The following is a 27861-nucleotide window of genomic DNA, read 5'->3' as shown; positions in this document are numbered from 1 at the left end:
CACTTTTATCTTTTTAAAGATGTATAATAGATATCATAGATCATCAATTTGTCTTCTTTGCCACAAAGAAGGCAAAGATTGATATTTCTTCGAAACTTGTCTAGCGTGTGATATGTAACAATGGAATAGATGGATTTCTAGTTAGTTTCATCACGTTCAACCTTTCTCCAAGATGTCAAATGCAATCAAGATTAGGCAAAATTCATATTGCATATCACATTGCATATTCATTGCTTTAACTCCATCAGAGAGGATAAAATAATGAATCATTTTACAGCTTTTTCTAATTTCGTAAATCTGGCGGCTAGCAATGTTGTATAATCGCATAAGCTTGAACGAATACCGACATTTTTGTTTAATTTTGGCACAGTTGGAATTCCAAATGCTTTAAGAAAGGCCCCGGACTCAGGGCTGGACGCGTTGGATCCCGGGGAGTTAAGAATCTACGCGCGTGGCCATCTCTGTCTTAGATCCCCTGCCCAGTATGATAAGTATTAGGTCACCACGAGGTACGAGTAACAGGAGTTATCTATTTCAAGCGTGCCATGCATAACAGAGGCTTTTGAGGATTTCAGAAAAGGTGAACATCTTGTCATTCAGTGAATTTAAAGGAGCTGTATACATCGTTTAAAAATCGTGTCATTCGTTATTTGGTTATAATTTTCACGCGTTAGGTGAACTGTAATGCAACCACCTTCTTACAGCATTTTTTAAAGCATAGTTTGATGATAAAAAGAATTTGGAGCAACTTTTTAAACATTTGGAATGTATGCTTCCACAGAAGATTTCCAGATTTAATATTAAACCTAACGTTAGTCATCTTGATATTTGTTGAGGATTCTCTGAATATATGAAAAAAGTTGCTAAATACGTAGTGCGATAGAAGAGGGAATGAAGTATTTGTTCATTACTCTCCATTTTGATGTGAACTTCGCCACCAAGGGGATATAGTTCAATTCATAGTCGAAACCCAATAATTTTAAAACCCCTTCTTACTTTGTCTTTGTAATACACAGTACATATACAAGATACCAACATATTTTTCTAACTATCTAGAGTAGATGTAGAACTAGTTTATTACAAAAGCGCATCTCTTATATATCACAGTTTCAACATATTATGGCATGATTCTTTTTTAAAATGTTATGTTGACGCTCATCAACGGATATAAACTTGCAATCATGGCGGACTAGAAAAGTTTCCTAAATCTATGGTAGATGTACAATGACCGTTTCATGTTCGATACTCATATTATATCCCATTACAATTAAATTGTTACTAAATAGGATAGATAGACTTTCCCCAATAAACATTTCATAAAGTAAGTAAAAATAATTGAGCTGAAGGGTCTATTTCAAGATGGCGCCAGAATCCACACATAATAGTTCCATCGCTGTCACATCGGTCAAATATATCTATTCATAGATATATGACTACATTAGACTTCAAACTGCCACTTTTCTACGCAGGTGTATGCAGGCATTGTCAGTTTCCCTCCCCGGGCTATATTTTTCAAAAGGCATCCATTAGCATTTCCTGCTTGTGGTGGCGTCTACACTAGCAACGATAGCAACGATATGATGGTTATCAGCACACGATTATAGTCTTTCTCGGACAAGTGCAGTGATTTGACGTTGGGTTTGGAATGTGGAAGACTATTTTAAACAAAGGGTTCCGGGGGGGGGGAGTCAAAAGAAATACAAAAAGGTAACACAGAAAATGGTAGGAGAGAGAGGGAGGGAAGGAGGAAAGAGAGTAGGAGGTTGACACAAAATTCGTATGGTGCCATATTTTTATTTTTTAGTAACATTCATATCCAATGATTTCTGAAAAAAAGGATCTGGCTGCTGAAGTTGATTACGGAAAAACAGAGAGGAGGACAGAGAGAGAGAGAGAGGGGGAGGGAGGGGGGCGTGTGTATTTGTGTGTATAGGGGATGGAGGATCGGTGGGATGAGAAAGGAATAAGAAGATAAGCATGAGTCTGGACCTTGAGGGAGTTTATAAAACTCTTACTGTCCAGATAAGCTTTGTCTCTTTAGTCATGGACGAATACCATCAATCCTTCAACTGAATGGGCTTGTCTGGTAGACCTCTAACGAAAATACTAGCTTAAGCAGCCAGCTGGAAAAAAATTAACTTGCAGTTCATATTTATCTTAATATTTGACCTGAAATTGTGAGTTTGGTCTTGAAACGGAGAAAAACCTTTGTTCCCCCGCTCATATTGCATTTATTGGTAAGTGTATAGAGCTACTGTTCACCTGCGTATTCAAATATTGCGAATCATAACAAGAAGAGATGTCTTATCGATTTATTAAGGTCTGTCTTTTAACAGAATATGAAAAAATTGATTTAAACGAACGATTTTGTTTTCTGATTCGAAAAATATTTTATTCTTCACGTTGAGCAGAGTGATAAGAAGGAGACAAGCTTGACAGAACATACCAGTCACCTACTCTAAGCAAGATGTAAAAACAATACACACTGAAAAGAGATGAAATAGTATATTCATGCATTTTAGCCATAACATGCAATCGTCAAGGCAAAGACAATATTTTCAATTCCATTTCTCAAGCGAAAGTTTGGAGATATTGATCAGGAAAGGGGGCGCAGGCAAGGGTGCATTTTTTAGCCGGACTCTAGATTGGATTGAGATACTACATCTGGTGAGCAAACATACTCGCAATCACGTCGAGAATGAACTAATCTCAGTTAGACAAACATCTCGATGAGGAAAGAGCTGATGCAGTGTTGAGAACTGTGTCCTCCGAGTCGAGACCTAACTACTGATATCAACGTTATCATCACGTTGTATACACGTCCTTCCTGTTTTCGACTGAATGGATTAGCCCAGGCCATTCGTCTTGTTACACGGATGTTTAGAAATTACTCGAGAGAATGACCGACTTAAAATTCCATAAAATAACGACAATTAAAGCAACAACAGTAACAAAAATAATGCCACTGTTTTGCTCCAGCTCCATAGAACGAACATATAGACCTAATATTTACCTTTAAAGGCCTATGTAGTTCGATCACCGATTTTACGAAACACGATCCGTTTATTCTTAAATATTGATAAAAGCCTAAGTGATTACGTGTAAAGTGTAAACGAAGGTCCGGCGCCTTTTCCGATGATTCAGGAGAGATGGCGGAGAGAGTAGTGGTCTGTCTGCACTCTCATCCCTCGTACATTATCTTTTTTGCTTGTTGATATTGTTCAAGATAATCAAATTACTGTAGGGTCTTTATGATCAATGATATACCAATATCATTAGATGTATATATTAGCAGAGTGTTTTCATATCTACCGCCGATAGCATACATTTTTTGATTGTGGGAGAGCGGAAATACTCTCATTTATATCTTTCAATATTATATAAAAGTAAAACATACAGATATCATACATTATTTTGAACATAAATATACAAATATAATCATGAAACATTGAGATTTTAAAAAAATAATGAAAGAAAAAGCTATCCCAAAAAGCCTCAAAGGCTTGAAAAAAGGGAAACCAAGAATAAAACATAAGAAAGATTATAGAAAATAGCTAACAAATAGAACACCGGAATGTGTCGCCCAAACAGTATAGTTTGATTGCGATGATCGGCGGGCACGTCGTCAGTACTTTCTTTCAAACCAAAACACTGACGACATGCCAGCCGGTCGCTAAGTGAACCATGAAAAAAAAAACACAAACAAGAAAATAGGGCTGCATTTGATAAATGCAAGCAACCAGCCTGAGAGGGATAAAGAACAAAATACTGTTGCGACGCCACACTCCGGCCCTTTAAAATGCCGAGTAGAAAATTGTTTAACGGTTATTTAGGTTGGAGAGGGAGAATTTTTTCAATCGTTTTTTTAAAAAGTGAATTGAATTGTGTGCGTTGAATTTCAGGAGGAATTCCAAATAATAGGGCCAAGATGACGGACTGACTTTGAGAGATTATTGGTTTTTGTTTTCCAGAGGTGAAAGTTGGTTGACTGCCGGGTAGAATAAGAATGAACATTCACATTTAAACAAAACATTTGCACGCATGCGTGCCAAGATTGAGTGAACTGGAATGCATATACATATAAGTGTCATAAAATTTGAATTGAAAAATGTTCCCTCTCCATTTTTCTGTTTCATAATCAAGATCGTCTCTATAAAGGAGCACGGTAACATATCTTGTATCTTCTCATATTTGTGTATTGATGTTTTTCTGTTTTATTAAATTTTGGTTAAAACATTTCCAATGTCATTTTTACATTACTTTTTATACGAGCGAATAATTATTATTGATAAAAGAAATGTCATTTTTGTTTACTAGCTCGCTTCGTCCGTTTGACAGTTAACTTCCCTCCTCAAACCTTTATTTTCTCATTATGCCACTGCATGCCATTGTCATTGCCCCTCATCATGAGGCCAGGGACACATACACTCTCTTTAGATTTCAACCGCAAGACACTCGACTGAATGACGTCACAAAGAGTTCATATCTATCTCTGTCTCTCTTTCTTATGATGTCACACGGCGACCTCACCATCGCACACCTCAATAACAGCGGGCTTCATCTGAATTTTATCAAGATTATGCCCAAGAAAGAGATAAATAATAAATGCACAATAATTTTCGTTGCCTTCTGGGCACATCTCAAAATATCTTATTCATTATTCTCCCCTGCTCGTCCTGAACTATCTTACTTTTTAATATATATATTTTGCAAAGAGGACGATAATCAGAAATATTATTATAAATTCCTGTATATCGGATGCTGCAAGTTTAAAAATTAAGTATCAAGATCAACTTTTATATGGGTGAAGAAGATAGAATGTATGTTTGAAATGCATAAAAGGGGAAATTTGAAGAACACTGCCTTTTGATCATACCCTAAAACGAGATTTGAAATTGTTTCATTTTACATGAGTTGTGCGATGATAACAGTGATAAAATGGCCCTTATTCAAGTGATTGACCAAGAGCGCACACGTGACTCGGTAGTTATTTTTTTTATAATTTACAATTTTGTACCGTGTTAGTAAATTATTTTCCTCTCTTGATGTATAATGTTTATTAAGTGACAGTGTAGATGTAAGCTGTGTCTTGTATGTTTTAGGGGTGGGTGAGATCAGAAGAAGATTCATATTATAACCTTTTTTGCCGGTGTTGGGTGTGAAATACTAACCCCCTTTACATAGCTCTTTCACCGACACCCATCATTAGCATAGATGAAAACAGGTGCACTGTGTATGCCGACGCTAATGAAACATGCAGGGTCTGTCACAGGATACTCCCAAGAGATAGGAGAGGAAGATTTAGGAGAGTTACACAATGAAAGAGAGAGAAAAAATGAGTGAGTGAGAGGGAGGGAGAGAAAGGATAAAGCTAAAGAAAGAAAGGGGAGAGAGGGAGATAGAGGGGGAGGGGGTGGGAGAGAGAGAAAGGAGGGGATGGAGAGAAATTGTGTGTGTGAGTGTGTGATGGTGGGTGTGTGTGAGGTGAATGATAGAAAGATAGTGTAAGTGAGAAGGAGGGGGAGAGAGGTGCATGGATTGCATTTACCCCCCCCAAAAAAAAAAAAAATAAATAAATAATAATAATAAAATAAAAAATAAAGGGATCAAGACAGGTGAGGAACAAGGAAATTTGGGAGTTAAAATAAGGAAGATGGAGAAACGGGGCAAGAGAAAGGAATGGAATAATTAGAAATTTGCGTTTGTGCACAAGATATTCATATAGCTCTTGGTGACGCTTAACAAGAGAATGAACAGAAGCGGGATAGCATTGATACCAATAGCAGTCGGACATTCATTGAATGTATGCAATGCATATCCACTGCATTTATGGAAGTATAATCGTAAAAAAAACAATTCAATCATGTATCGTAATTATATACACAGCATAAAGGAAAATATCGAGCATGTGCTATAATAGGATGAAAGTTCTTCACCTTAGCTATCAATCAAGAATAACAAAACAGAAACTCCTGCATGCTAATGTTATAACAAAATGTGAGATACGTTTTCCAGGCATACCAGCATGTACATCCATGTGCTAATGTCATGGAAGTTTGAGATGAATTTAAGTACAATAACACTCACTCCTCACTGAACATGATTGTGACATATATCCATGCACCGAGTTTGCTGGTGGCTGGAGTTTAGTCAGTCAGATGAAACATTTTATTCTTCTTCTTCCTCTTTTTTCTTTTAGTATTGTATTTCTTGAAGGATACCATAATGCATTGCACCATGGAAATGATAAAGTGCAGTATAAGAAATATGCGAGTACTCGGGTATTCGGGTAAGATATAGTGCATGCATGGAGAGACAAAAGCGAGAAGAAAAAGTCAAAATGAAAGATAGTGAGAGAATGAGACGGTTGGATGAAAAGTTAAAACGGGGAGATGGGGGTGGGGCGAGGGAGAATCTGAACAGCCAATGTTCTATACAATGGTATGAGAAAAGGCAGAAAATGTATTGCTAGACATGACCAATTTATGACTACATTGTTGTAAAATTTATCCTTAAAATAACAAAGTTCCTGCAGCAGAGTCTCGAAAACATCTGTAATCTTACCAGATTGCGTAATCTTACATTATATCATGTAAAATTACAGGAAATTGGTATTTGGTGTATGGAACCGTACAAATTTCCTTTAATAAAACACCCTTTCCCCCCTTTTTAAACATACATGTTCTGTTAAAATGCAGAAAAAATCCTGTTTTATGAATTTACAGAATGATTCTGTTATTGCTTTCTGCAAAATCTTTTTTTTCCTGTAAAGTCGGGAGTTGGGACTTTAAAAAGAAAGTGTAAATTGGTGTCAATCGATTAATCAAATTTGATCAAGATACATTTTCGGAAGTACAGACTTGTTTCATATGAAAACAAATTGAAAAGGGACCAAAAGGACGAGATCTGTGTAATTTTGTTTGTGTTTGACTATGTGAGATGACGAGGGTGTATGTGTGTGTGCTTAATTTGAGCACGTACACATGAAATATAAAGCTATTTTTATGATCAACATGGGACGTGACATTTCAACAAATGGAGGAAATACAAAGAGGTACGCCGGCAGCAGTCGTACTCTGTCTCAATCATTCTAATATTAAAAATATTAATATTTCGATTTCCTTTTTTCGACCAAAATGAGATCTGTGTATAGAGGAATATCATATCGTTATAATCATTTTACGATATTAGTCGCTTGTAGCATTAGTAGAAGTCGTCGTAGTGGAAGTAGTCGTAGTATAAGTAGTCAATAGTGGTAGTAGAAGTAGTATAGTACAGCAGTGGTGGTGGTGGTAGTAACAGTAGTTGTAGTAGTGGAAGTAGTAGTAGTAGTAAGTAGTATAAACAATAGTAGTAGTAGTAGTAGTAATAGTAGTAGTAGTAGTAGAAGTGGTGGTAGTAGTAGTAGAAGTAACAACAGTGGTAGTAGTAGCAGTTATAGTAGTAGTAGTAGTAGTAGTAGTAGTAGTAGTAGTAGTAGTAGTAGTATAGTAGTAGTAGTAGTAGTAGTAGTAGTAGTAGTAGTAGTAGTTGTTGTTGTTGTTGTTGTTGTAGCAGTAGCACCAGCGGAGCGCCGCAACAGCAGTAAAAGTACACAGTTAGAAAAAACAAGATTTTACATGAGAAAAATACCCCTTCCCCCAAATTTTATAGAAATAAATAACCAAATCATTCTGTAATTTTTTTATAACAGGAAAGATTTTCTACAATTTTACAGAACAGATCTGATTTCAAAAAAGAGGAATCAGTTTTATTACAATAAATTTGTGAGGTTACATACACCAAAATCATTTTTTTTACACAAATTCATATAAAATTTACACTGTGTAATAAAATTACAGGTGTTCTCGAGACTCTGCTGCAGGATTTTGTCTTTTTTATGTAAAATTATTCTAACAGTGATAGTGTACTTTTTTAAATTCGAAACTCTAACTTTTGAACTCATGGTTAATCAATAAACAAGATAACCCACAAAATGAACTCGAAAGGAGCCCCCAAAGCAGCCATCCATAGTATTCAGACAGCAGTAAACAACTTCCATGATAATAATCCTTCTCGGATGATGTTAAAAACCTAACTTGCCTGCAGCAGAACAAGATTCGTTAGACTATCGAGATTTTGCTTGCAATATCATCCTTCTCTTCACTATCCATTTTGCCTCCTTCGTCTACCTTTCCAAGCTCTTTGATTCATTGGCTGTCAGGGTATGATTACTGAAAGCTTTTCACCCTGATTAATCCGACATCGGCAACTATTAATCCTCTCTTGAGTCGGCATGAATATGAAGGCATTGGATGACGCCAACAGATTAATTAAATCCCTGCGATGTCTGAATCTCGGGTCTATTCTCCTGTCTTAAGAAAAATCATTCTCCATTTCTTTATTCATACATTTTAAAGGTACAATGGTATATCATTCAAAGAAATTCATATAAAAAAATCAGCGTTATAAGATAATGCCATTTTAAAATCAAAATCGCTCATCCAACAGAAAAAACACATTTTCTTAGTTTCTTCATAATTAATTTGCATGCGACGTGTAATAACAGTTTCGGCATTAGGTGAAATACTTCAGTGTATTTAATGAAAACAAATTCTCATAAAATTGTGATGCATGGAAAACAATCGTTGTTTTCAAATCTATACAATAATCAAGATAATAGTAAAAATTCCATTAAGTGCAACTAAATACCATATGTTTCAAACCCTAAATATATAATTAATTAATTGAATATCCTTTATGATATTATTGAATGCATTTAAAAGGGGATTAAAAGATTTTCTTCTTTTCCCGTTACACTACTTCTGATGATCTAGCATTTAGTAATCCGTTTATATCTAATCACGCATACCATTACCTCGTTCATGGCCGTTTTCTTTTTTTCGAGGCCGTCATGGGTTTTGAATAATTCTCTTAACCTTTTAAATGAACCTTGCACGAGAGACACCCTACCTATCCCAAACGTACCTAATCATCAAATGGCCGAATTCATTTTATGCGTGGTCACAATTTCCTTCCTTCTATCTTAATCTTCCTTCATTTTGTTATCTCTTTCTCTCCTTGTTTATCATTAGGGCCTATGTCATCTAATCACTCTTCATTATGACTTCTCCTTTCTCCCTGCATGTATTTTGCATCATCCTCTCCCATTGTTCATGATTTACAAGCCCTTTACTAAGGCCTATTGCTATTCTCCTTTCTATACATTCATAATTTTTTTTTCGTATTTTAAAGGCTCTTTTATTACTAATGAAAATGAGGCCTATTCATCAACACTTCTATACATGAACAAAGAAATATAAATAATGCAAACTTTCCACCTAGACTGGTTCACTAGTTTTATTCATCGATGTCATCCCAACAAAACTTCCATTAACTCTGTAATATTCTTCCATTTTTTGTTTCTGCAATCCACTTTCCGTCTCTCATAGCAACGAAGCAGTCGATTTATTTTCAGAACTATGAGAGCAGCGGTAGGTCATTCTCTTTCAGCCTGAAGCTCTGGGGTCATTACATTTGCATTTTCTGTCTGTCCATATTTTCACACCGGATGAGCCTAAGGGGGGTCATAAGACTAAGATAAGTTAATCGTCTGCATTAACTCACCTTTTGCCGTATAACGGATATTACTTCGGAGTGGTCTTTCCACTTTTCTTTGCATTGTCGTTGAATGAATAATAATGAATGTGAATAATCAACTATTAATCTATATAATAAATTGAAGTTCTATAGCATTTGACTATCAATCCAATACTCATGACTAAATACAGGATATAAATTGAACATAATATATATCTATATCTATACCTATATCTATAAAAGAATAAAGAATAAAAACTATATTGGCATTGAAAGCATTACCATTTATCTTCAGCATATTTTGTTACTATTAGAGAAGCCAATACGTGAAACCATAATATCTATCTACATATATATATATATATATATATATATATATATATTTATACATATTTACATATATAGTGATGGGTTTTCTAACATAATGAAATGTAAGTAAAACATATAATAATAAAAACATCAACCTAACACCTAAAAATGAAAAGAAAGCATAACCATCATTACGTAACATGTATCTTTTCTAATACAACAGGCATTATGTCAAATAAACTATAACTGGCCACTTCACTTACTGATAATCATGCATTGGATAGATACTAGCAATCAGAAAAAAATCAATTAAAAACTTCGATGATTTAAATCCTAATAGAAAATTTGACTAGAATAGTATATCACAATTACATGTATCTGAAATTATGATTTCATCTTATTTTTCCACGACGCATTATAGTAGGTCTCGTCTTGGCACATCATCCCCTCTCTCTAAAGACTAGGCAAAAAGGGAGAAAAGCAAAAAAAAACTTTGAAGAGAAGTCGACCTGTTCGGGGGAGATTGACTTGTTTACATCGGATCGAAGAGAACGTGACGTCATGCATAGCTCAAAGGGACACTTCAACTATAGCATTGAGTTTTCCTGAATTCTTCCGTGTAATATGCAGGGCATCCCAAAACGATTTCCTGATAATGAATAGTGAAATAAATGTCAGTCTCTCCAACCAATCGATTCCTCTTCAAAGTTTAATTTAAAAAACGATGATATAAGATGTTCAATTCAGGCTTTTTTTATCCAATACAAATATGTTTTTAACATTAATATAATTCAGACAATTCGTTTTCACTGAATATTAAAATGTATAATGAATATATCAAAATTAGATTTAAACGCCAGACTCCTCAGGAGATTAATAAGCACTTACATCAGAAAGCATTATTACATGTTTGCATAATTATTTCAGATTTTTTTTTTTCAAAACCACATCCTCACTTGTACCATGTAACGACATAAAACTGATATCTTGGAGCATTTCGTTTAATGCCATTGATCGATGAACAGACATACTCATGCATGCATCGTTTGGATTAAGCAGGTGAGTAAGTAAGTAAGCAGATTAGTAAGTAAAAAAGTGTAAGGGCGAGATAAATCGTCAATGATCTAAGGACATCGGAAATTTTCAAAGTGAAAACGACGAGGCGATTCTTATCATGTCTATTTTACCATTATGTTCGTTTTGGGAAAATGCAATACAATGCAATACACTATCAGTGTGTGGGGGCGGGTGAGGGTGTGTTAGAATGTGAGAGTGAGTGGTGAGAGGAGGGGTATAGTGGTGGTTTATATATTTAAATTAGGATGTAGGCATGTATGAGGAGATTGTATCATTTTCTGATTTCAAGGTAGGAGAGAACATTATTCCTTTCCTTCCTGTTTATAACCATGATAACACCATCGTATTAATTAAGCAAAAAGAAAGAAAGAGGTACGATGGGATGAAAAAAAAAATAATAAAGAGTTCTCTTGCTACTTATAATTCTCGACATACTTTGTCCTTGCAAAGTAATATTACCCGATAGTAGACTCTACATCTTTATTCGCAAAATCCGTTTTAATTCCTTTCTCCACTGCTTTCCATCAATCTACCCATTTATTGTCATAGTAACCAAGATGTATAGCTCATTGGTGGACACGCATCATGTCTGTTGAGTTGAAAGATTAAATGCCTTCAGCTAGCTTACCTGGGTTAGTGATATTCCACAAATCTAAATCAGGAATAGATAGTATCCCATAAAATGTGGGGGATATGGGAAGGAAATGCTTTATTATCTTTGCATTGTGATGATTAAGCCTCAGATGATTTTTTTGAAATTATCTCTATTTTTGTCATCATTTGTATCATCATCATCACCACCATCATGATGATGATCATCATCATTATTACCAATGTTATTATTGCTATTGTTTTTATTTTCACCATCATTATCTTTGATAATGATAAAACGGAAAAAATGATAGCGTTATTATGATTTCTACTATTAATATTGTGAACATCTGTTTTTTTTATTATAATGGTAATCACCATCATTATTATTGTAATTATTCTAATAAATTTCAATTTCTTTTGCTGATTGTTTTTCTTGTCATTTGGTTTCCTATCAATGCCATAATTTGTTTTTTTAATTGTCATCGTTGGTATGATTGCATCTTGAAAGGGCAGGGCAAGTGCAACTAGTTTGGAACTAGGCTGAAGATAGTGGTTTGTTTTGGTGAGATGTTTGTAATGCCAATTTAGACAATAATTATCACAACTAACCTAATTTTGAAATTGTATTCTTTTTCACATTGAAATGATGCAAAGGATAAAAGAAAAAGATGAAAATATATTGGTAATAGTATCATTATGTGAGGAGAAGGGAGAACTCTTTAAATGAAGTCAATGGCGACAATAGTTAAATATGACAAATCGCCACTCAAACCAATAGAAGAAGAAGTTAATATCATCGTTATTGCAGTTGTAATGTGCTTATTAGTACTTTTTTTCTTGTCTTTTGGTTTTATTATCTATATCAGTTTTAACTGGCGAATAAAGAAGTTTACCAACGTAGTTAAATTGTTTTACATGTAATTTCTTTTTTTTTGTTCTTTGTTCGTTTAACAGTTTTTCAATTTTAATTATTTTTTGTCCTGATGGCCGCCCCCCCCCAAAAAAAAACATATACAACTTTTGGCATCAGACGGTATGGTAAGCGCTGATATTGCAGTTTCTTAAAATTTTTGACGCTTTTAACTCGTATTCGCCAAAAACCTGACTTTTCTTCCTGTTTTTTTCTTACAATGAAAGAAGTGCCCTATAGGCATGCGCCCCTTTGGCCATAGAAACTCAACTGATCATCGTCTTCTGCTCTGATCTTGTGTTGTGTATTGAAACGTTTTAAGGAACGAGATCGCCTTATTTTTTTTTCATTGATTGCTCATCACAGAATATGGGGTATGGATGTCATCACGCAAAAAGCAGCTACACTGAATTATTTTGACAAGGAACTGCATATGATATTATCAAATATGCAAGGGATTTTGCGATTGGCGAGGGTGCCCGATGCACTCATGAATTCAGAACCATGATACTTGCCGTTAAGACCCGCTGAATTGCAAATATGACATTTAAACGGGTCCGAAAGCAAGATCCTTTGACGCCCCGGGAATACATGCCAAAACCGCGCGCTTCTCTGTTCATAATTTATCGTCTGCATTGTTTGAAATGAAATAAAAGAGACAAGTGAAATATAATTCATATTTCAGAATTTCTAGAGGCTCTTTGGTGTTTCCAGTGAACATCTGAAGCAATTTAATTGTTTTTGTTTTTGTTTTTAGAAATATTATCAGTTCCGACGGTAGGGTGGAGAGGGTGAAATGAATAGAGCTATCATACATGGTATTCCTACCGACAGATATACAAATGAGAAAGAATAAAAGTATAAAGTAATTATGAAATGAAATAATCCAACACAAGAAGAAAAATTGCGGTAACAGAGCATCGCATACACCTCTCAATATACATGAACTGTGAACTGCTAAAATTCTCCCGGACCAACATTATAATTACGACAAAAACAATACTGATAATTAATGATTTTAATACTATCAATTCTACTTCTAATATTACTCCTACAAATCCTGCTACTTCTACTATTGCTATAGCTATACTACTACAACTACTAGGCCCTATTACTTCTACTACTTCTACTACTACTACTACTACTACTACTACTACTACTACTACTACTACTACTACTACTACTACTACTGCTACTACTACTACTACTACTACTACTACTACTACTACTACTTCTACTGCTGCTACTACTACTACTACCACTACTACTACTACCACTACTATACTACTACTAATTCTACCACCACTACTACCACTACTACTACTACTACTACTACTACTAGTGCTGCTGCTGCTGCTACTACTACTACTACCACTACTTCTACTACCACTGCTATACTACTACTAATTCTACCACTACTTGGAGACATCCTTTTGGACGATACTGCTCTAAATAGGGTCTCTTCTACTAAATTTTTAGGTCTCATGATTGACGATAAATTGAAATGGAACATTCATATTCAAAATATATCCAAAAGTATATCAAGGAACATTGGTATAATGAATAAAATAAGACACTTTTTTCCAAAATCAACACTTTTTACACTATATTCCTCCCTAATACTTCCCTATCTGAATTATGGAATAATGACATGGGGTAACGCCAACAAATATCTTACAGACAAAATTCTCATCTTACAAAAGAACATTATAAGAATTATACATAATGCTCCTCCTCGTTCTCATACTAACAATTTATTTTACAAGTCCAATATTTTAAAACTTCCAGATCTATTTCTTTTTCAAACAGGGCAATTTATGTACAAATTGAATTCAAACGAACTCCCAAACATATTAATTAACATGTTTACAAAAAATAACGCCATTCACAATTACCCAACAAGACAATCACTCCGTTTTCACCTTCCCCGTACCCGCACTCAACTCGCACAAAAAACAATTTCCTTTTACGGTCCTAAATACTGGAATACACTCAGTCACGACATCATTAACTCCGTTAGTCTGAACTGTTTTAAAATCAAGCTAAAAAAGCACATTCTCGAATCTTATAGAGTAAGTCCAAATTGAGCGCTCAGGACCCAACTTCTCTCTTTCTCTCTCTCTTCTTTCCTCTATGTCCTTCCCTTTCATCTGCCATCACCCTTATTCCCCCCCCCTTCATTCTCTTTCATCCACACAGGTGCACCAGTCTTTCTTCTCGGTTATCTATCTTTTCACTTTCATCCATCATTTCCGTACTCCATCCATCACAATAGCTTTCTTACGATTTTTTTTCTCGTTCTTGCATTTATACTTATACCTACAAACCTGTCTTTTAACTTATTCTTTGAGGAATCCACACTCAACAAGCCCTGCTTTTTAGTGGATCCCTCCATTTCCTCAACATTTATTTAAATAGTAAAGATGAATAAAATAAATCATATGCAAAACTCTTTAACATGAATAGTCTGCAGCTATTATGATTATCTAGTGCATCGTAAATATCATTATTATTATGATTATATTGTTTTGTGTCTATTGTATATATTTACTTATATATGCCACATTGTCATACTGTATATACTTGCATATTCATTTATATCTTTGTAATGATTTCTTTTGCTGTTAAAATTGATTTGAGTTGAAATGAAATAAACCAAACTGAAACTGAAACTGAAACTACTATACTAATTCTACCACTACTACCACTACTACTACTACTACTACTACTACCACTACTATACTATATTACTTCGGCTCTATATACACCAAAATACCAAAATGGCTCAGATAAAAACAAAATCGTAAAGGTAGTCTTTATATGGCAGTGAATATAGTAGTCTGTCATTTAAAAACAATACCAGTCGTTCTAACAAATCGCATTCATTCAACATCCTTAAATTGTAATATTCCATACGGCAACCCCCATGTAATGAATACTACTTCTGTGTTAGCGTGAATGGAGTCGTTTTTAGAAATAAGCAATGCTCGTACTCTTCGTATGTCTAACAGTTCTACCATCAATTTTAATCATGTTAATGAGCGCAATGAAAATACTGTTTTGAATCAATCATGCTGAGGTTGATAAAACTTTGTTTGCTTATTTCAAATCTGAGGGGATAAAATGAAATATGTATATCAAGAGTTGCCCTTTCCAAATCCAATTCTTTTTCTCAAAAGTGATGTTCTACTCCACGGGATATCATATGATTCTTACTATTGATCATAAACACTGATCGATGCAATCAATCGTTAAAAATAAGTCTCTAAGCTCTATAAGGGACCTAGAACACTATTGTCACCTTCCGAGGGTTGTGTCACGCGAGGATTGATACAATTTAGTAATAAAAATTGTCGGGATGAAATGTACTTTGATAAAGCACAATACAGTATAGCGAAAGGTTGAAATAGCGAAAGGTTGAAATAGACAGCTAAATAAAACCCCATTTCGCCCACGTTTTTCATATCATAATAGTTTAATGAAACAGCGAAAGATCACATTGTTCAATGCTGATCTTGGACCAATCATATAACGAGTCGCTACTAAACCCAACATCGTAAATATTGCAACACGTTGAATCAGACCAATTTTGGATATGACTTTTTTAAGTTGCCTTTTATTATTTTCATTATATTCTTGAACGGGATGATACAGTTCATAAACATGCCATAGACTTCTTAAAAAAAGACAAAACAGGGACCTAGCTTTGCCCCCTTCCTCTCCTTCACATCGTCATTAACTATTCTATCATCGCCACTATTCAATAACATTTAATAATGATAAAAACGAGATAAAGCAGTCGATGAGGGATCTTAATTAAATTCTTGCTAATCCCTCAAATTAACTGGGGACCATCCGTTTTAGACGCACCTTATGATAATAACTCGGTCTTACAATAATATTGTTTCTGTCACCTTCCATCATTAACTGATGAAAAGTAAACGATGAAGCCGTGATAGGATAATTAAAGCGGCAGTGAGAGGCCCCCTCTTTCTGTTCTGTAATTCCGATGTATTAGGATTGAATGGACGACGAATAATTCATGCTCTATTAAGCGGGTATGTTGTAAAGTAATACTGATATGGGGGAGAGATAGAAATGGTAGAAAACAGTTGCATCTGGCTGGAGTTTAGCACTGTCTAAATTTCTTAATCAAAATAATGACAATTATTTTTTTGTCATTTACATTCAATCAAAATCAGTTCACAAAAGGGAACATCAGACAAAATCTATGACAAAACTGACTCGATGGAGACTGGATAGGTTCGCACTTACCTCGTAGAAATTTGGTATCTTGTAAATCGACTTGAACGTATCCTGTAATGAGATCCCCGGCTGAGTACACGGCATGTTGCCGATCAAAATGTATCTGAAATGCAACTAGTTTCCCCATGGTGCAGTTCTCTTACGTCCCTGTATGCTATATCACAATGTGTATTGGAGGGAAACGTGACGAAAGATAAAATGATGTTGACTTCTGTGTCGTCTGGAAGTTATCTACTAAAGATATCGAAGTTGTGTTTCGCTTAATGGGATGGGTACGCTTATACTGGTGTGTGCGAAGAATACAATCTCTCTGTCGTAAATGGCATCGGGTGATCTCGTAACATATTCATGTAGAAATTCTTGTATGTCTCTGATGGTTGCCTTTAATAGAGTACACTCTACCAAAACACCTTCACGTCTCTCTTTAGGGTCGACTTATTCTCAATGTTTGTACTTTTCCTGCGTCAGTGTATGTATCCCCGCAGCTCTATCTCATTTTCTACCCCCGATACCCCTTACTCTGGTTTTGTATTCCTTGTTTGTCTCGGTTTAGATACACTGCGATGGCGACCTAGTTTTCGTGCAGATCGGAATTCATTTAATGATTGATATTTCCAAAGTTTGTTGAGCTAGCAAGCTGTGAGTGGGTAGCCCGTTGACGAGAATCGGCTAGAGATTTCTCCCACTCTGACATTAGATTTATCTAACAGATTTCCGAGGTCAGCAAGTTACACACCATAAGCAGAATTCCCTGTAAAACATTAACAATAGAAGAGTGTTAGAGATGTACATGAAACAAAAACAGTTTACACGACAATAATTGAAGTGGAAAGTATAGGGTGTATCAAAAAAGCACTCATTTACGTTTTGTGAAAGCCATTATGAATTACAGTGTAAACGCTTTTATTTTAAGCGTTTAACAAATTTGCTGGACGGGTCCTCATAAAGAAAAGGACACCATAAAGAGGCTTCTCACTTCAAAACTAAAAATCACTCTTTTATTATGTTTATTTGAAAAGCAAAAAAAAAGGAAAAAAATTACATACAGTAATATTCAATTACATATATTCATGGAATCGCTTTTTCTTACACGGCCTATATGGATACACGTAACATACAAATGAAAAGGGTCTACAGAAAGTGCATTAGTCTCGCCTATTTCACCATGACTTCACCTGCATACATTAACGGCAGTTTAATGAACCGAGATCATTGCCAAATAATCAAGTCTAAGCGAATTAATTAAAGGGAATTGGATATACAGTGACGATGAAGGTGAGCCATTGATACATATGCATGCGTATATGAATTACCCTTTCAAACTGCCTGGATATAACCATGGACTGTGCACGTTTCAATAGTAAAAATCACTGTCGTTATCAGTATAAAGACGTTTGATATTATTTTGGTACTTAGATTTGTTAAATTCCTTTAAATTTTCTGTTCGCGTCAAAGTCGCGATGTTATAAAATGCAATAAAATTATGTTTAACAATATGTTCCGTACAAAAAACCCTGTCATGCCAAAAAGATTACCGTCTTACTAGCTTAACTGTAAATCCCCTCTACAGGTACTTGTGCAGGTTCCACGAAATTTGCTCCGGTGGAAATGCCACAATACTGAAATGACCAACTTCAATCCTGGATCTAACTCCATAACCTATTGTAAACCCAACCCTTAAGCTACTAAAATAAAACCATATCGCATCCCTAAGACTCTCTTTATCTTAGACCAAATAGAGCCAGGAGCATTTGTCGCCGGAGTAAACGTCGTGTCGAAACTTGTACATAATATATATTCAACAATTTCCCCTAAGAATGTACAGGAAATATATTAGTGTTTGTTTATCTTTGGGTATTTATATCTTTTTGCCAAAATATTTTAACATCTTTGGCACACATAATTATAAAATAATAATAATAACAACAATAATAATTATGATGCTATATACTAGTAATAAAGAGAGTAGCAGTATCCTAATTTCAGTCTAATGGTCACAAAGAGGAAGAAGATGTGACAGCTAAGGCGGACAGAAAAAAAAATCAGAAACAGACCCAATTAAAAAAATTAAAAAAAGGAAAGCAATGTACATCCACTTTGGCCTACATTTTGTAAGTAGCCATGCAAATGATAATGACGTTATCAGATGGAACGAGTTATTCATTGAGCTTTAACATCTGTGATATGAGACTGGAGGGAGCAGAAAATCTCTAGATGGAACGAAACCATCAATCAGAATGATAATGGACGAAGTCTTTAATACTCCTTAATGGCCTGGAATTGGGTGAGATCTTTGACCCCCTTCTCACCAATTAGAAACATTTATCATCTTCCATTATTTGGTGAACTGCACTGAGAAATCTAGGTTGCCTGTGGTTAATGGTAGGCGATATATCTTTAAATAAGTATTATCGCATAAGATGTAATGAGTTGTTGATTGCCTATAAATTTGTTATGCTTAAAAGAGACATTCGAACGAAGGAGGGGTTATTTACTTCACGTAAATCCGTTAAATATCTGATCTCGGACTACACAGATGCCCTTTATGGGTTTGTTATATTGTGATCAAGAAATATGCAAAGTAATACAAACGCAAACTTTACATAGTATATGTGTATAAATTTATAGAAAGTTTCTCTTTTAATCGCCAAAATCATGTGACAGTAAAAAAATGCTTCCAATACACGTTTAACGTAAATACTAGATTCAACGTCTAATACTGATCGATAATACTTCAACAGTTGTATTAGTTTTGTAACCAATGGAAATATCTTTTCAGTGCGTATTTATTTGCTTTAAAAGTGACATTTCCCTCTCATTTCCTACCACCTCGTTTGACGTGGTAATACATTATTCATTCTTCCTTGGCCCTAGTCAAACTAAAATAGTGTGGTTGGTTGTATAGAGCATTTTCAACACCTGCTAAGTATTTGACATGAATAGGTAAATCGTATCTTTCATATTTTCATCATTCTTTATTATGACGGGTGATCAATAGTTTTGCGATATAAATATACTTCTCGCAGTTACAAACATGATCACAGTCATATTTAAAAAAAAAAGGAAATAAAAAGCCATCAATATCTGTCAAAATATGTGTTTCCAAATATCTTAAATATCTGTTTGATACTTTTTCTTTCATCATACCATTATGTTATGAATGCTATATGAAGATCTGGATGATGTACTTTAAATGAATGATTTATAAATATGGTCTCCGACATTTATTTCAAAGTTCACCCCTTGAATGTACTTTTTGACCATTTCCATTCATCATATCCACGAAACTAACTGTCAAGGCTCACATCAGAGAGAAAGAGAGAGAGAAATTGGGTGAGCCACTCCTTTTAACTAATATCAGCCTATATATACAGAAAAACTCTTTACTTTTTAATATGCTACATTTTGATATTTTCAAATATGTTTTTAAAATGAAAAGGTTATAGCCCAGATACCACTCGTCCCCTAGTAGGTAATCATTTTCGTGGCAATGATTGAGAATGAAATAGAAGTCTGGTTATCAAACAGCGCTAATTCTTCTTTTTCTCTTTCAATGATTTTTTTTATTATTCATAACTTCATATACATATAACAAACATAACCATTATACATTATACATATTATAAACATCGTTAATTCTGCAATAAGAAAGGCGTTGATCCACAAATGATAATAAATACATGTACATCAATCGAATAATAATCACCATAAAAAGCAAGCTAAGAAATAGTAAACCTTTTGCGGATTTATGAAATTCCATCAGATATTGGCTGAATGATACACCATTGACTTGCTACTATGCATCAATGCACTTCAAACCATTCACCCCCTGGGAAAGCATTAGAACGCTGAAGCTGAAATATCCCCCACTCAAATATACATTACGAACAGTCTGATACAACCTGAACTATCTTATACTTACCCTACTCTCCAATACTCCTACTCTCCGTCCCGTTCAGGAACAACGCAGAAAACCTTTAAGGTCTATTGCCCTTCCTTCACTTTCAGCGTGTTATAAGCGGTGTGTATATTTTCACTCTCCGTACATATGTGGGTGTGTGTTTATGCGTGCGTGATGATGAAGTGTAAGCGTTCGTGTAAAGATGCATTATCAAAAGAGCGGGAATTCGTATTGATGTGCATGAGCGCACGTACTCAAGGCACTGGAGATATGTAGTACGTGTGTTTATAAGTTGTTTGGCTACGGGCGCGGCGCCAGCGGTTTTAACATGTCATTTGCGTCTCCATAAGATATGAACTCATTATATATCACTAGTCTTGCTCGAGACAAGGGTTAAGCCATATGAAATTGGTGTAGAGTTTATGAAAAAGGATACTGGGGCATGAAGGGTAATCTTTTTATGATTCTCTTTTTTGGGGGTTATCATAATGAATATCCATCCTTCTCTTATTACAATTACTGATAGGCCTACTATTATGATCAATCTTGAAACTTTGAAACTTGTTTTGATGTAACCATGATAACGCTGCGGCAGCACAGAATGTTGAATATGACAAATAATACGACCAATTAGAACAAAAAAGACCCCCACCTGCCTTATAGGAGTCCATAAAGTCCATTTGATATTTCTAGGAAAGTGCATCTCCATGTCAAACATAGTTCTATGTAAGAACCCATTCAATAAACTAGTAAGAACCCATTCAATCAATCCTTTGTGACATGTATGAGTTTTCAGAATTACACATCTTTCCTCGGCAATAAATTGATTTGCAAGCCAGTTTTCTCGATGGTTTGTCTGTTCAATTTAACATAAGTTGAGCTCTGGACATCGTAGCTCGATTCATTTCGTCATATAAATATCCGAGTAAATTTCCATTAAGGGAAAGTCTACCCTAATGTTGAGTTGGCTTTTGATAAAAGGATTGAACGGGGAAGTGATTTTCCAAAAGCTGAATTGAAGGTACATATACTGGATTTTATTTTTATGAATTATTCTTGGAAAAATGTTGCCGCACATAGAAGTCCAGTTAGAACTAGCATCTTACTCACATTTTTCCTTTTTAAACCAAATCATATTAATATGTAAGGTTTGAGTGTGGATTGCAAAACATTACATTGTTTTGCTTTTTGAGTAACACTAATTCATTTTCTAAATACACACCTACTCTAATATTTCACACATGGTTACAGTGAAGTTAAGTGATTATAAATGAAATTAAAAATCGTTATTGGTAGGCCTATGTTCTTTTTAATCCTTGTAAATACCAGGGATGGCCAAATTCAGATACTAGTAAACTTTGACAAGTTAATTTGTTCTTCCAGTGAGAGATGTGTGGAGCATGCATTTTCTAAATTAAATTGTCTTTTGCAGATTCATGTATATGTCGCCTGTAGGAGCATTTAAAATAATCATCACCAAACGATGCAAACGATTTTTATACATAGCAATAATGGTATGAAAAAAATGTAAGGTGTTCTTTAAGGTATTTGTGACTATAGCATTATGAAAGGAGACAAAACGAGAGGGTAAACTAACGGAAGATATGGATATAATACGGATAGAAAAGGATCAATAGAGAGTAGAAGTAAAAGAACTGTGAGACACATTCAGAGAGCGGATTTGACGATTATGACTCATCATTGGGTAAAAACTGGCTACAGCAATGCGATTCAACATGTTCAGGTAATAGTATGCCCTTCAATAGGAAACAAGATAAATCGGCGCCTCATAAATATTAAGATAAACTTTGTTTAACATTATAATGAGGACCAAATTGGAATACTCCTGGAATATCTCATTAAATTATTAAAAAAGAAATACATGTATTTTTTGTGAAAATAAACGAAACTATAAAATGAAAGGACTTTTTACATTTTTTTACATCCGATTTTTATGAAATTTTCAGCAATGTACTTTTTAAGCATTTGTAGCGGGAAGGGGAGGTATGAATTTATTCTTTTTTGATTTATGCTATATGAAATATGATTTGTATTATTTGTTCGTATACAAAGACTTTTTTGGTCTCTGGTCTGTCTATCTTTGAAGAAAAAGACGAAGGAGGAGGAGAAGACGGTGAGGAAAAAGAAGAACAAAATGTAAACGATAATTACATGTCCTTTTTAATGAAACAAATTGGGCGTTGGTATTTCTGTGTTCATTTTATTTTTCCGCACGTTGCATTAGCACATTAAGAACACAAGGTGGCGCATTCACATTGATGTATACAAAACTATTGATTATTTTCAAGAATTTCTGTCAGCCCTGGGCTCCGCAGCTTAAGATTATTTGTGCGACGTAATCTGCAAAGCAGTTGTTTGGCCAAAAAAATCACACTTATTACCGCACATGCGCTTGATTGTATTTTTGACCGGATATACATTTCTCGAATACCACATTAAAGCAGTAAAAATATAAAATATGTGAATCCTTATGTGAATGGCGAATGGGGTATGCACTTTTGAAGTACATGTACCTTTTTTTTTACTCTTGTAGTTTTGTCACCATGGGTGGTGCCAAAAAGAGGGGCAGGGGCAGCCAACCCTACGATTTCATTTAGTATAATATAATACCCCTAACATATGGCATCACCTTTAGATCGTCTTGCACCCAAAATCTAGGCGCCCATGTGTGTTACATATCCATGCACATACACTCATACATAGACTCAATTATGTAGAGCTCTATTCAAATTCGCAACCCCACCCTCAAAGTTTCCTACACATAAGTCCCACACGATATTTTATTTACACTGTCACGGATATTTAAGTAGCAGCAGCAATTTAAGACTCCATTTTTCAAGTTCAAGTTCAAGTTTATTTATTCAAAACCAAAAACATCACATCATAATCAAAATAGATGTACATACAACGTAAATGAGTACATGAACATACATCAATCAGACTATAGCATATACGAATTAGTTTTAGGACCCCTTTAAAAGCAAAGCTTGTGAGTAGGGCCCAGTAATACTTAAGATTATTAACATAAAACATAGGATATACTAATCTACAAGATACAAAGGAGAGAGAGAAAAAAAGTGTATAATAAGGTTAAGATGCTAAAAATAGAATGGAAAAAAAAACTATTACAAACACACATATATACACAAACCCACACACACAACCACATCCACCCACGCATAGGGCCTATACATGCTAAACATAGATTCTGAGTAGGTCATCAACCTAAATGCAAATACATTAACTTAAACACATATTGAAGGAAAATAATCAAAATCTGTCAAGAAAATAATTTTTGGATAATCTTTTGAACATGAAAAGAGTTTTACTATTTTTTATATCAACAGGTAAATTGTTCCACTCTTTAATACATGATATATGAAAGGAGGTCAGAGTGACATTTGTTCTCGCAAATGGCTGACGAATAAGATCCTTTTGACGTGTATTATAATTATGTATTTTTGAATACATAATCATAATTATATTTTGGAAGCCATATTGGATTTTTTAACATACCGGACCACTGACTTGTCCCAATGTATTATTATTTTGACCATTGAAACCTAAGTCTTGACACCAAAATCATATTTCCCAGGTGAATACAAAATAAGCTATATTCAAATCCCATTTTTGGAAGCCATCTTGGAATTTTTGACCCACCAGACCACTGGCTGTCATTGTAACTTGTTCCAATGTACTACTTCACCCTTTAACCATTGAATAGAAACCAAATTAGATCTACTTTAGTAAGTAATAAATGTATTGAGGATTTTTAGCCAACGACAGCCATTTTGGGCGCCATCTTGGATTTTCCAGGTATCCTTGAGTGCTTATATTCACTCTAACTTGTATCAAGAAAATTCTTTTACCACCTGGACCATGGAATTTGAATCGAGATAGGATTCTAGAGTGGATAATGAGTGAGTTATATCCATTTTCAGTGAACGGCCGCAATCTTGGACGCCCTCCTGAAAATAACTACTTTCCCGGGTGCGGATTTCGGCAGATTTTTAGTATGTAATTCTTGTGGTCAAATCCTGCCAGAAACAGTTGAAAACCATTTGCTGCAACTTTGTAAGGGTCGAGCCATTATATTAACCCGTGGATGGGATGATTTTGAAGTAATTGAAAATAACCTTTCGAAAAGAAATGTGACAGAATCAGTGTGGAAAAAAAAGGATTAATCTAGTACTGGTATACTCTTGATAAACATTGTCGCCAATCTTTGGTCCAGTGATCAAGAAACACGGAGGTATAGACCATCGGCGGATCCAGGGGGGGTGCGCAGGGTGCGCGCGCCCCCCCTAATATTTGAGCGGCGCCGAAGGCTCCGCTCAAAATAAAAAAAGTAAAAAAAAGTAAAAGAAAGAAAAGGCGCCGCTTGAAAAATTAAAAATAAAGGAAAGAAAGGGAAAAGGCGCTGCTTAAAAAAATTATACACTGATATAACATTAGCAACAGTAAAGGAAAGACTATCCCCAGCAAAGTGTAATATCATCTTCCTTATTGTTTCTTTTAACTACCCTTTTCCCTACAACTTCGCCGGTAGCTGTGCGCTGCCTGCATATAACTGGCGCCAATCAAGAATAATCAGCGCCACCTTAATCTAAATCGGCGCCGGACAAGAATAATCAGCGCTATTTAGTTATATATCGGCGCCAGTCAAGAAAAATCGGCACTGCCAGAGTCTTAACCGGCGCCGATCAAGGATAATTAGCGCCACCTAAATCTAAATCGACGCTGGACAAGAACAATCGGCGTCATCTGGTTATAAATCGGCGCCGGTAAAGAAAAATCGGCGCTGCCTGAATTCTTAACCGGCGCTTATCAAGGATAATCAGCGCCACCTATATCTAAATCGGGGCTGCATGGTCAAGAATAATCAGCACCACCTGGTTAAAATCGGCGCCAGTCAAGAATAATCGGCGCCTCCTGGTTCTAGATCTGCGCCAGTCGATTATGGATTGCCGCTGCCTGAATATTTCGTAACGTCGTTAAAAATAATCAGTACTACTTGTTTAAATCGGCGTCGGTCAAGACAAATCGGCGCTGCCTTTGTCTTAACCGGCGCCACCTAAATTTAAATCGGCGCCGGTCAAGAATGATCAGCGTCCCCTGATTTCAATAAATAAGCGCCGGTAGAATAATGAAGAAGGGCCTATTGCTAACCAAATCTAGATCGGCGCCGCGGTCAAGAATGATCGTTTTGCCCTCCCCCAATAATTCCGCATGTGCAAAAACAATAAGATGGTAATGTTACACAGAAATCAGCAAACGAGATTGAGCTACACAACTCGTTCTTTATTAAAAATCGTGCTCAAATTATCCGCTCTCCAGATTGGAACATAAAACCTTTCAGCTCGCGCTTCGCGCTCGCATCATTTCTGTAGCAAAACCCCATACTTTTCATGCTTCGCGCTCGCATTTTTTTTAGATACCCATCTTAATCATTGGTATCAAGAATGCTTAGAATATCAAGCTTTCTGGTCAGAATATAAGTAAATTTCAGCTCTCCCTCGGCACTCGCATTATCTGTGTAGTGAGATATGTATCCTCCTCATGAGTTACTACAAACAGTCCTAAACAGGCACCTTTTTCCTGTTTTCAGGTCAGTATACTTTAAAAATTTCAGCTCGCGCTTCGCGCTCGCATTAATTTGTCGGTGAAATATGTGTCTCTATCTCATGAGTCATATATATATGCGTGTGCGTGTGCGTGTTTTGACAGGGTCAGGCATTACCCCTTTTCTTTTTCAACATTTTCTTTTATGGCGCCGGTGAAATGCAAAAATATGTGCGCCGCTCGGCAGTGCGCCCCCCCTTTCGCCAAAAGCTGGATCCGCCTATGTAGACCACATGCTGAAAACGTTGTGACTTATCATTTGGCTTGAGAAAGTCCACAGGAATGGACGAAAACTCATCCCAAATAATAATTAAGGTTGGGTGAAGCTTAAAAATAGTTAACAATTTACTCATGAAAATATATCTTTAAAGGTACATCACTCGAAAATTCAAGATTCTATACAAATAAGCAAAAACTCTTGCCAGTTTACATTATCATCTTATGTAAACTTATGATAAAGTACAGACATAGATGACCCTTTTTTTAGCAATATCTCGATATCTATACTCTTTGTAACTATGAGTAAACATGTTATTATGAATTATGTGCATCATACTCTTTATTTGCTCAGCAATTCATGTCTGCTTTCTCGCTCTCTCCTTCTCTTGGTTCCCTTCTTCTCACATCCGTCTCTAACACTTCTTCCTTTCTTGGTATATTATGTGTTTACAGGCGTGTCCCGCCAAAAGACTTTCCTTCTAGGCACTTTCGCCTTCTTCAGTATAAAACATAACTTGTATACAGTAACAGTCTCTAAGACAAATTGAATCTGTATTCAAAATAATTTTTGTGAAATGAAAGAAAATAGATATTTATTTGAATGGAAAAAAAATCTATACATGATTAAAATGCCTTGCTGAAGACTGCATGACCATTGCATTCGAAAACACCCAATTGCACTTTATATATTCATTCTCGTACACAAATCATTAAGATGTACTGTATTTGACTTGACAGACATTCACTCGCGCTCGCACACCCTTCCTCACGCACAAACATGTAAGTCCTTAAAATCCATGCATACTATAACTTTTCACACACAGAACTCCACTACAATGCATATCAAGACAGCTAGTAATCTATAAAATGTGGGATAAATTTCTGGGTATGGAAGCTTAAAAGTGTCACCCAGATGATCATATAATCATCTCGTCGTTTCTACATCCTGTGGGAGAGATGATCAGATGACAAGATCTTGGATCTCGACATGTCTAATCGGAAAACAAATAAAAAAGTTATTGAATTTTAAAGTTTATCAATATTTTGTGAATACAGTTGTATGCACATTGTCATGAATTTTCATGAGGTGGGCTGATGATGTCACATCTCCACTTTCCTTTTTCTTAAGTTATTACATGAAATCTTAAGTGTTTCATTTTTTCATACATGTGTTTAATGTGTCTCCATTATGATGAAATAAGTTGAGGCAATGAATTACTAATGCACTTAATCAGTTCTCAATTCAAGTGTTTTAGTTCTTGGTAGAAAGAGTTGGAATAAACCTAATTTCATATAATGAAATACAAAAGAACATGGGGGGATATAACATCATCAGCCCACCTAATGAATATTCATAAAGACA

At 35.3% G+C, this 27861-nt stretch overlaps 1 protein-coding gene across 1 annotated transcript in view; it reads right to left on the bottom strand.

Moving 5' to 3' along the window:
* Positions 1 to 20832, bottom strand: part of LOC121416180 (arrestin domain-containing protein 3-like) — a 29706-nt gene extending 8874 nt beyond the window's left edge. Inside the window, exons 1-2 of the mRNA XM_041609665.1 lie at positions 20658 to 20832; positions 16745 to 17486 (exon numbers count right to left, since the gene is read on the bottom strand). Of these exons, the coding sequence (XP_041465599.1) occupies positions 16745 to 16862 (118 nt within the window). The 5' untranslated portion in view covers positions 16863 to 17486; positions 20658 to 20832. The remainder of the gene's footprint in view (positions 1 to 16744; positions 17487 to 20657) is intronic.
* Between the last annotated feature and the right edge of the window lie 7029 nt (positions 20833 to 27861).

This window comes from Lytechinus variegatus, chromosome 5 (genome assembly GCF_018143015.1).
Source record: "Lytechinus variegatus isolate NC3 chromosome 5, Lvar_3.0, whole genome shotgun sequence".
NCBI lineage: Eukaryota > Metazoa > Echinodermata > Echinoidea > Temnopleuroida > Toxopneustidae > Lytechinus > Lytechinus variegatus.
The sequence above is the reverse complement of the archived record's forward strand: the minus strand, read 5'-3'. Positions and strand labels throughout refer to the sequence as shown.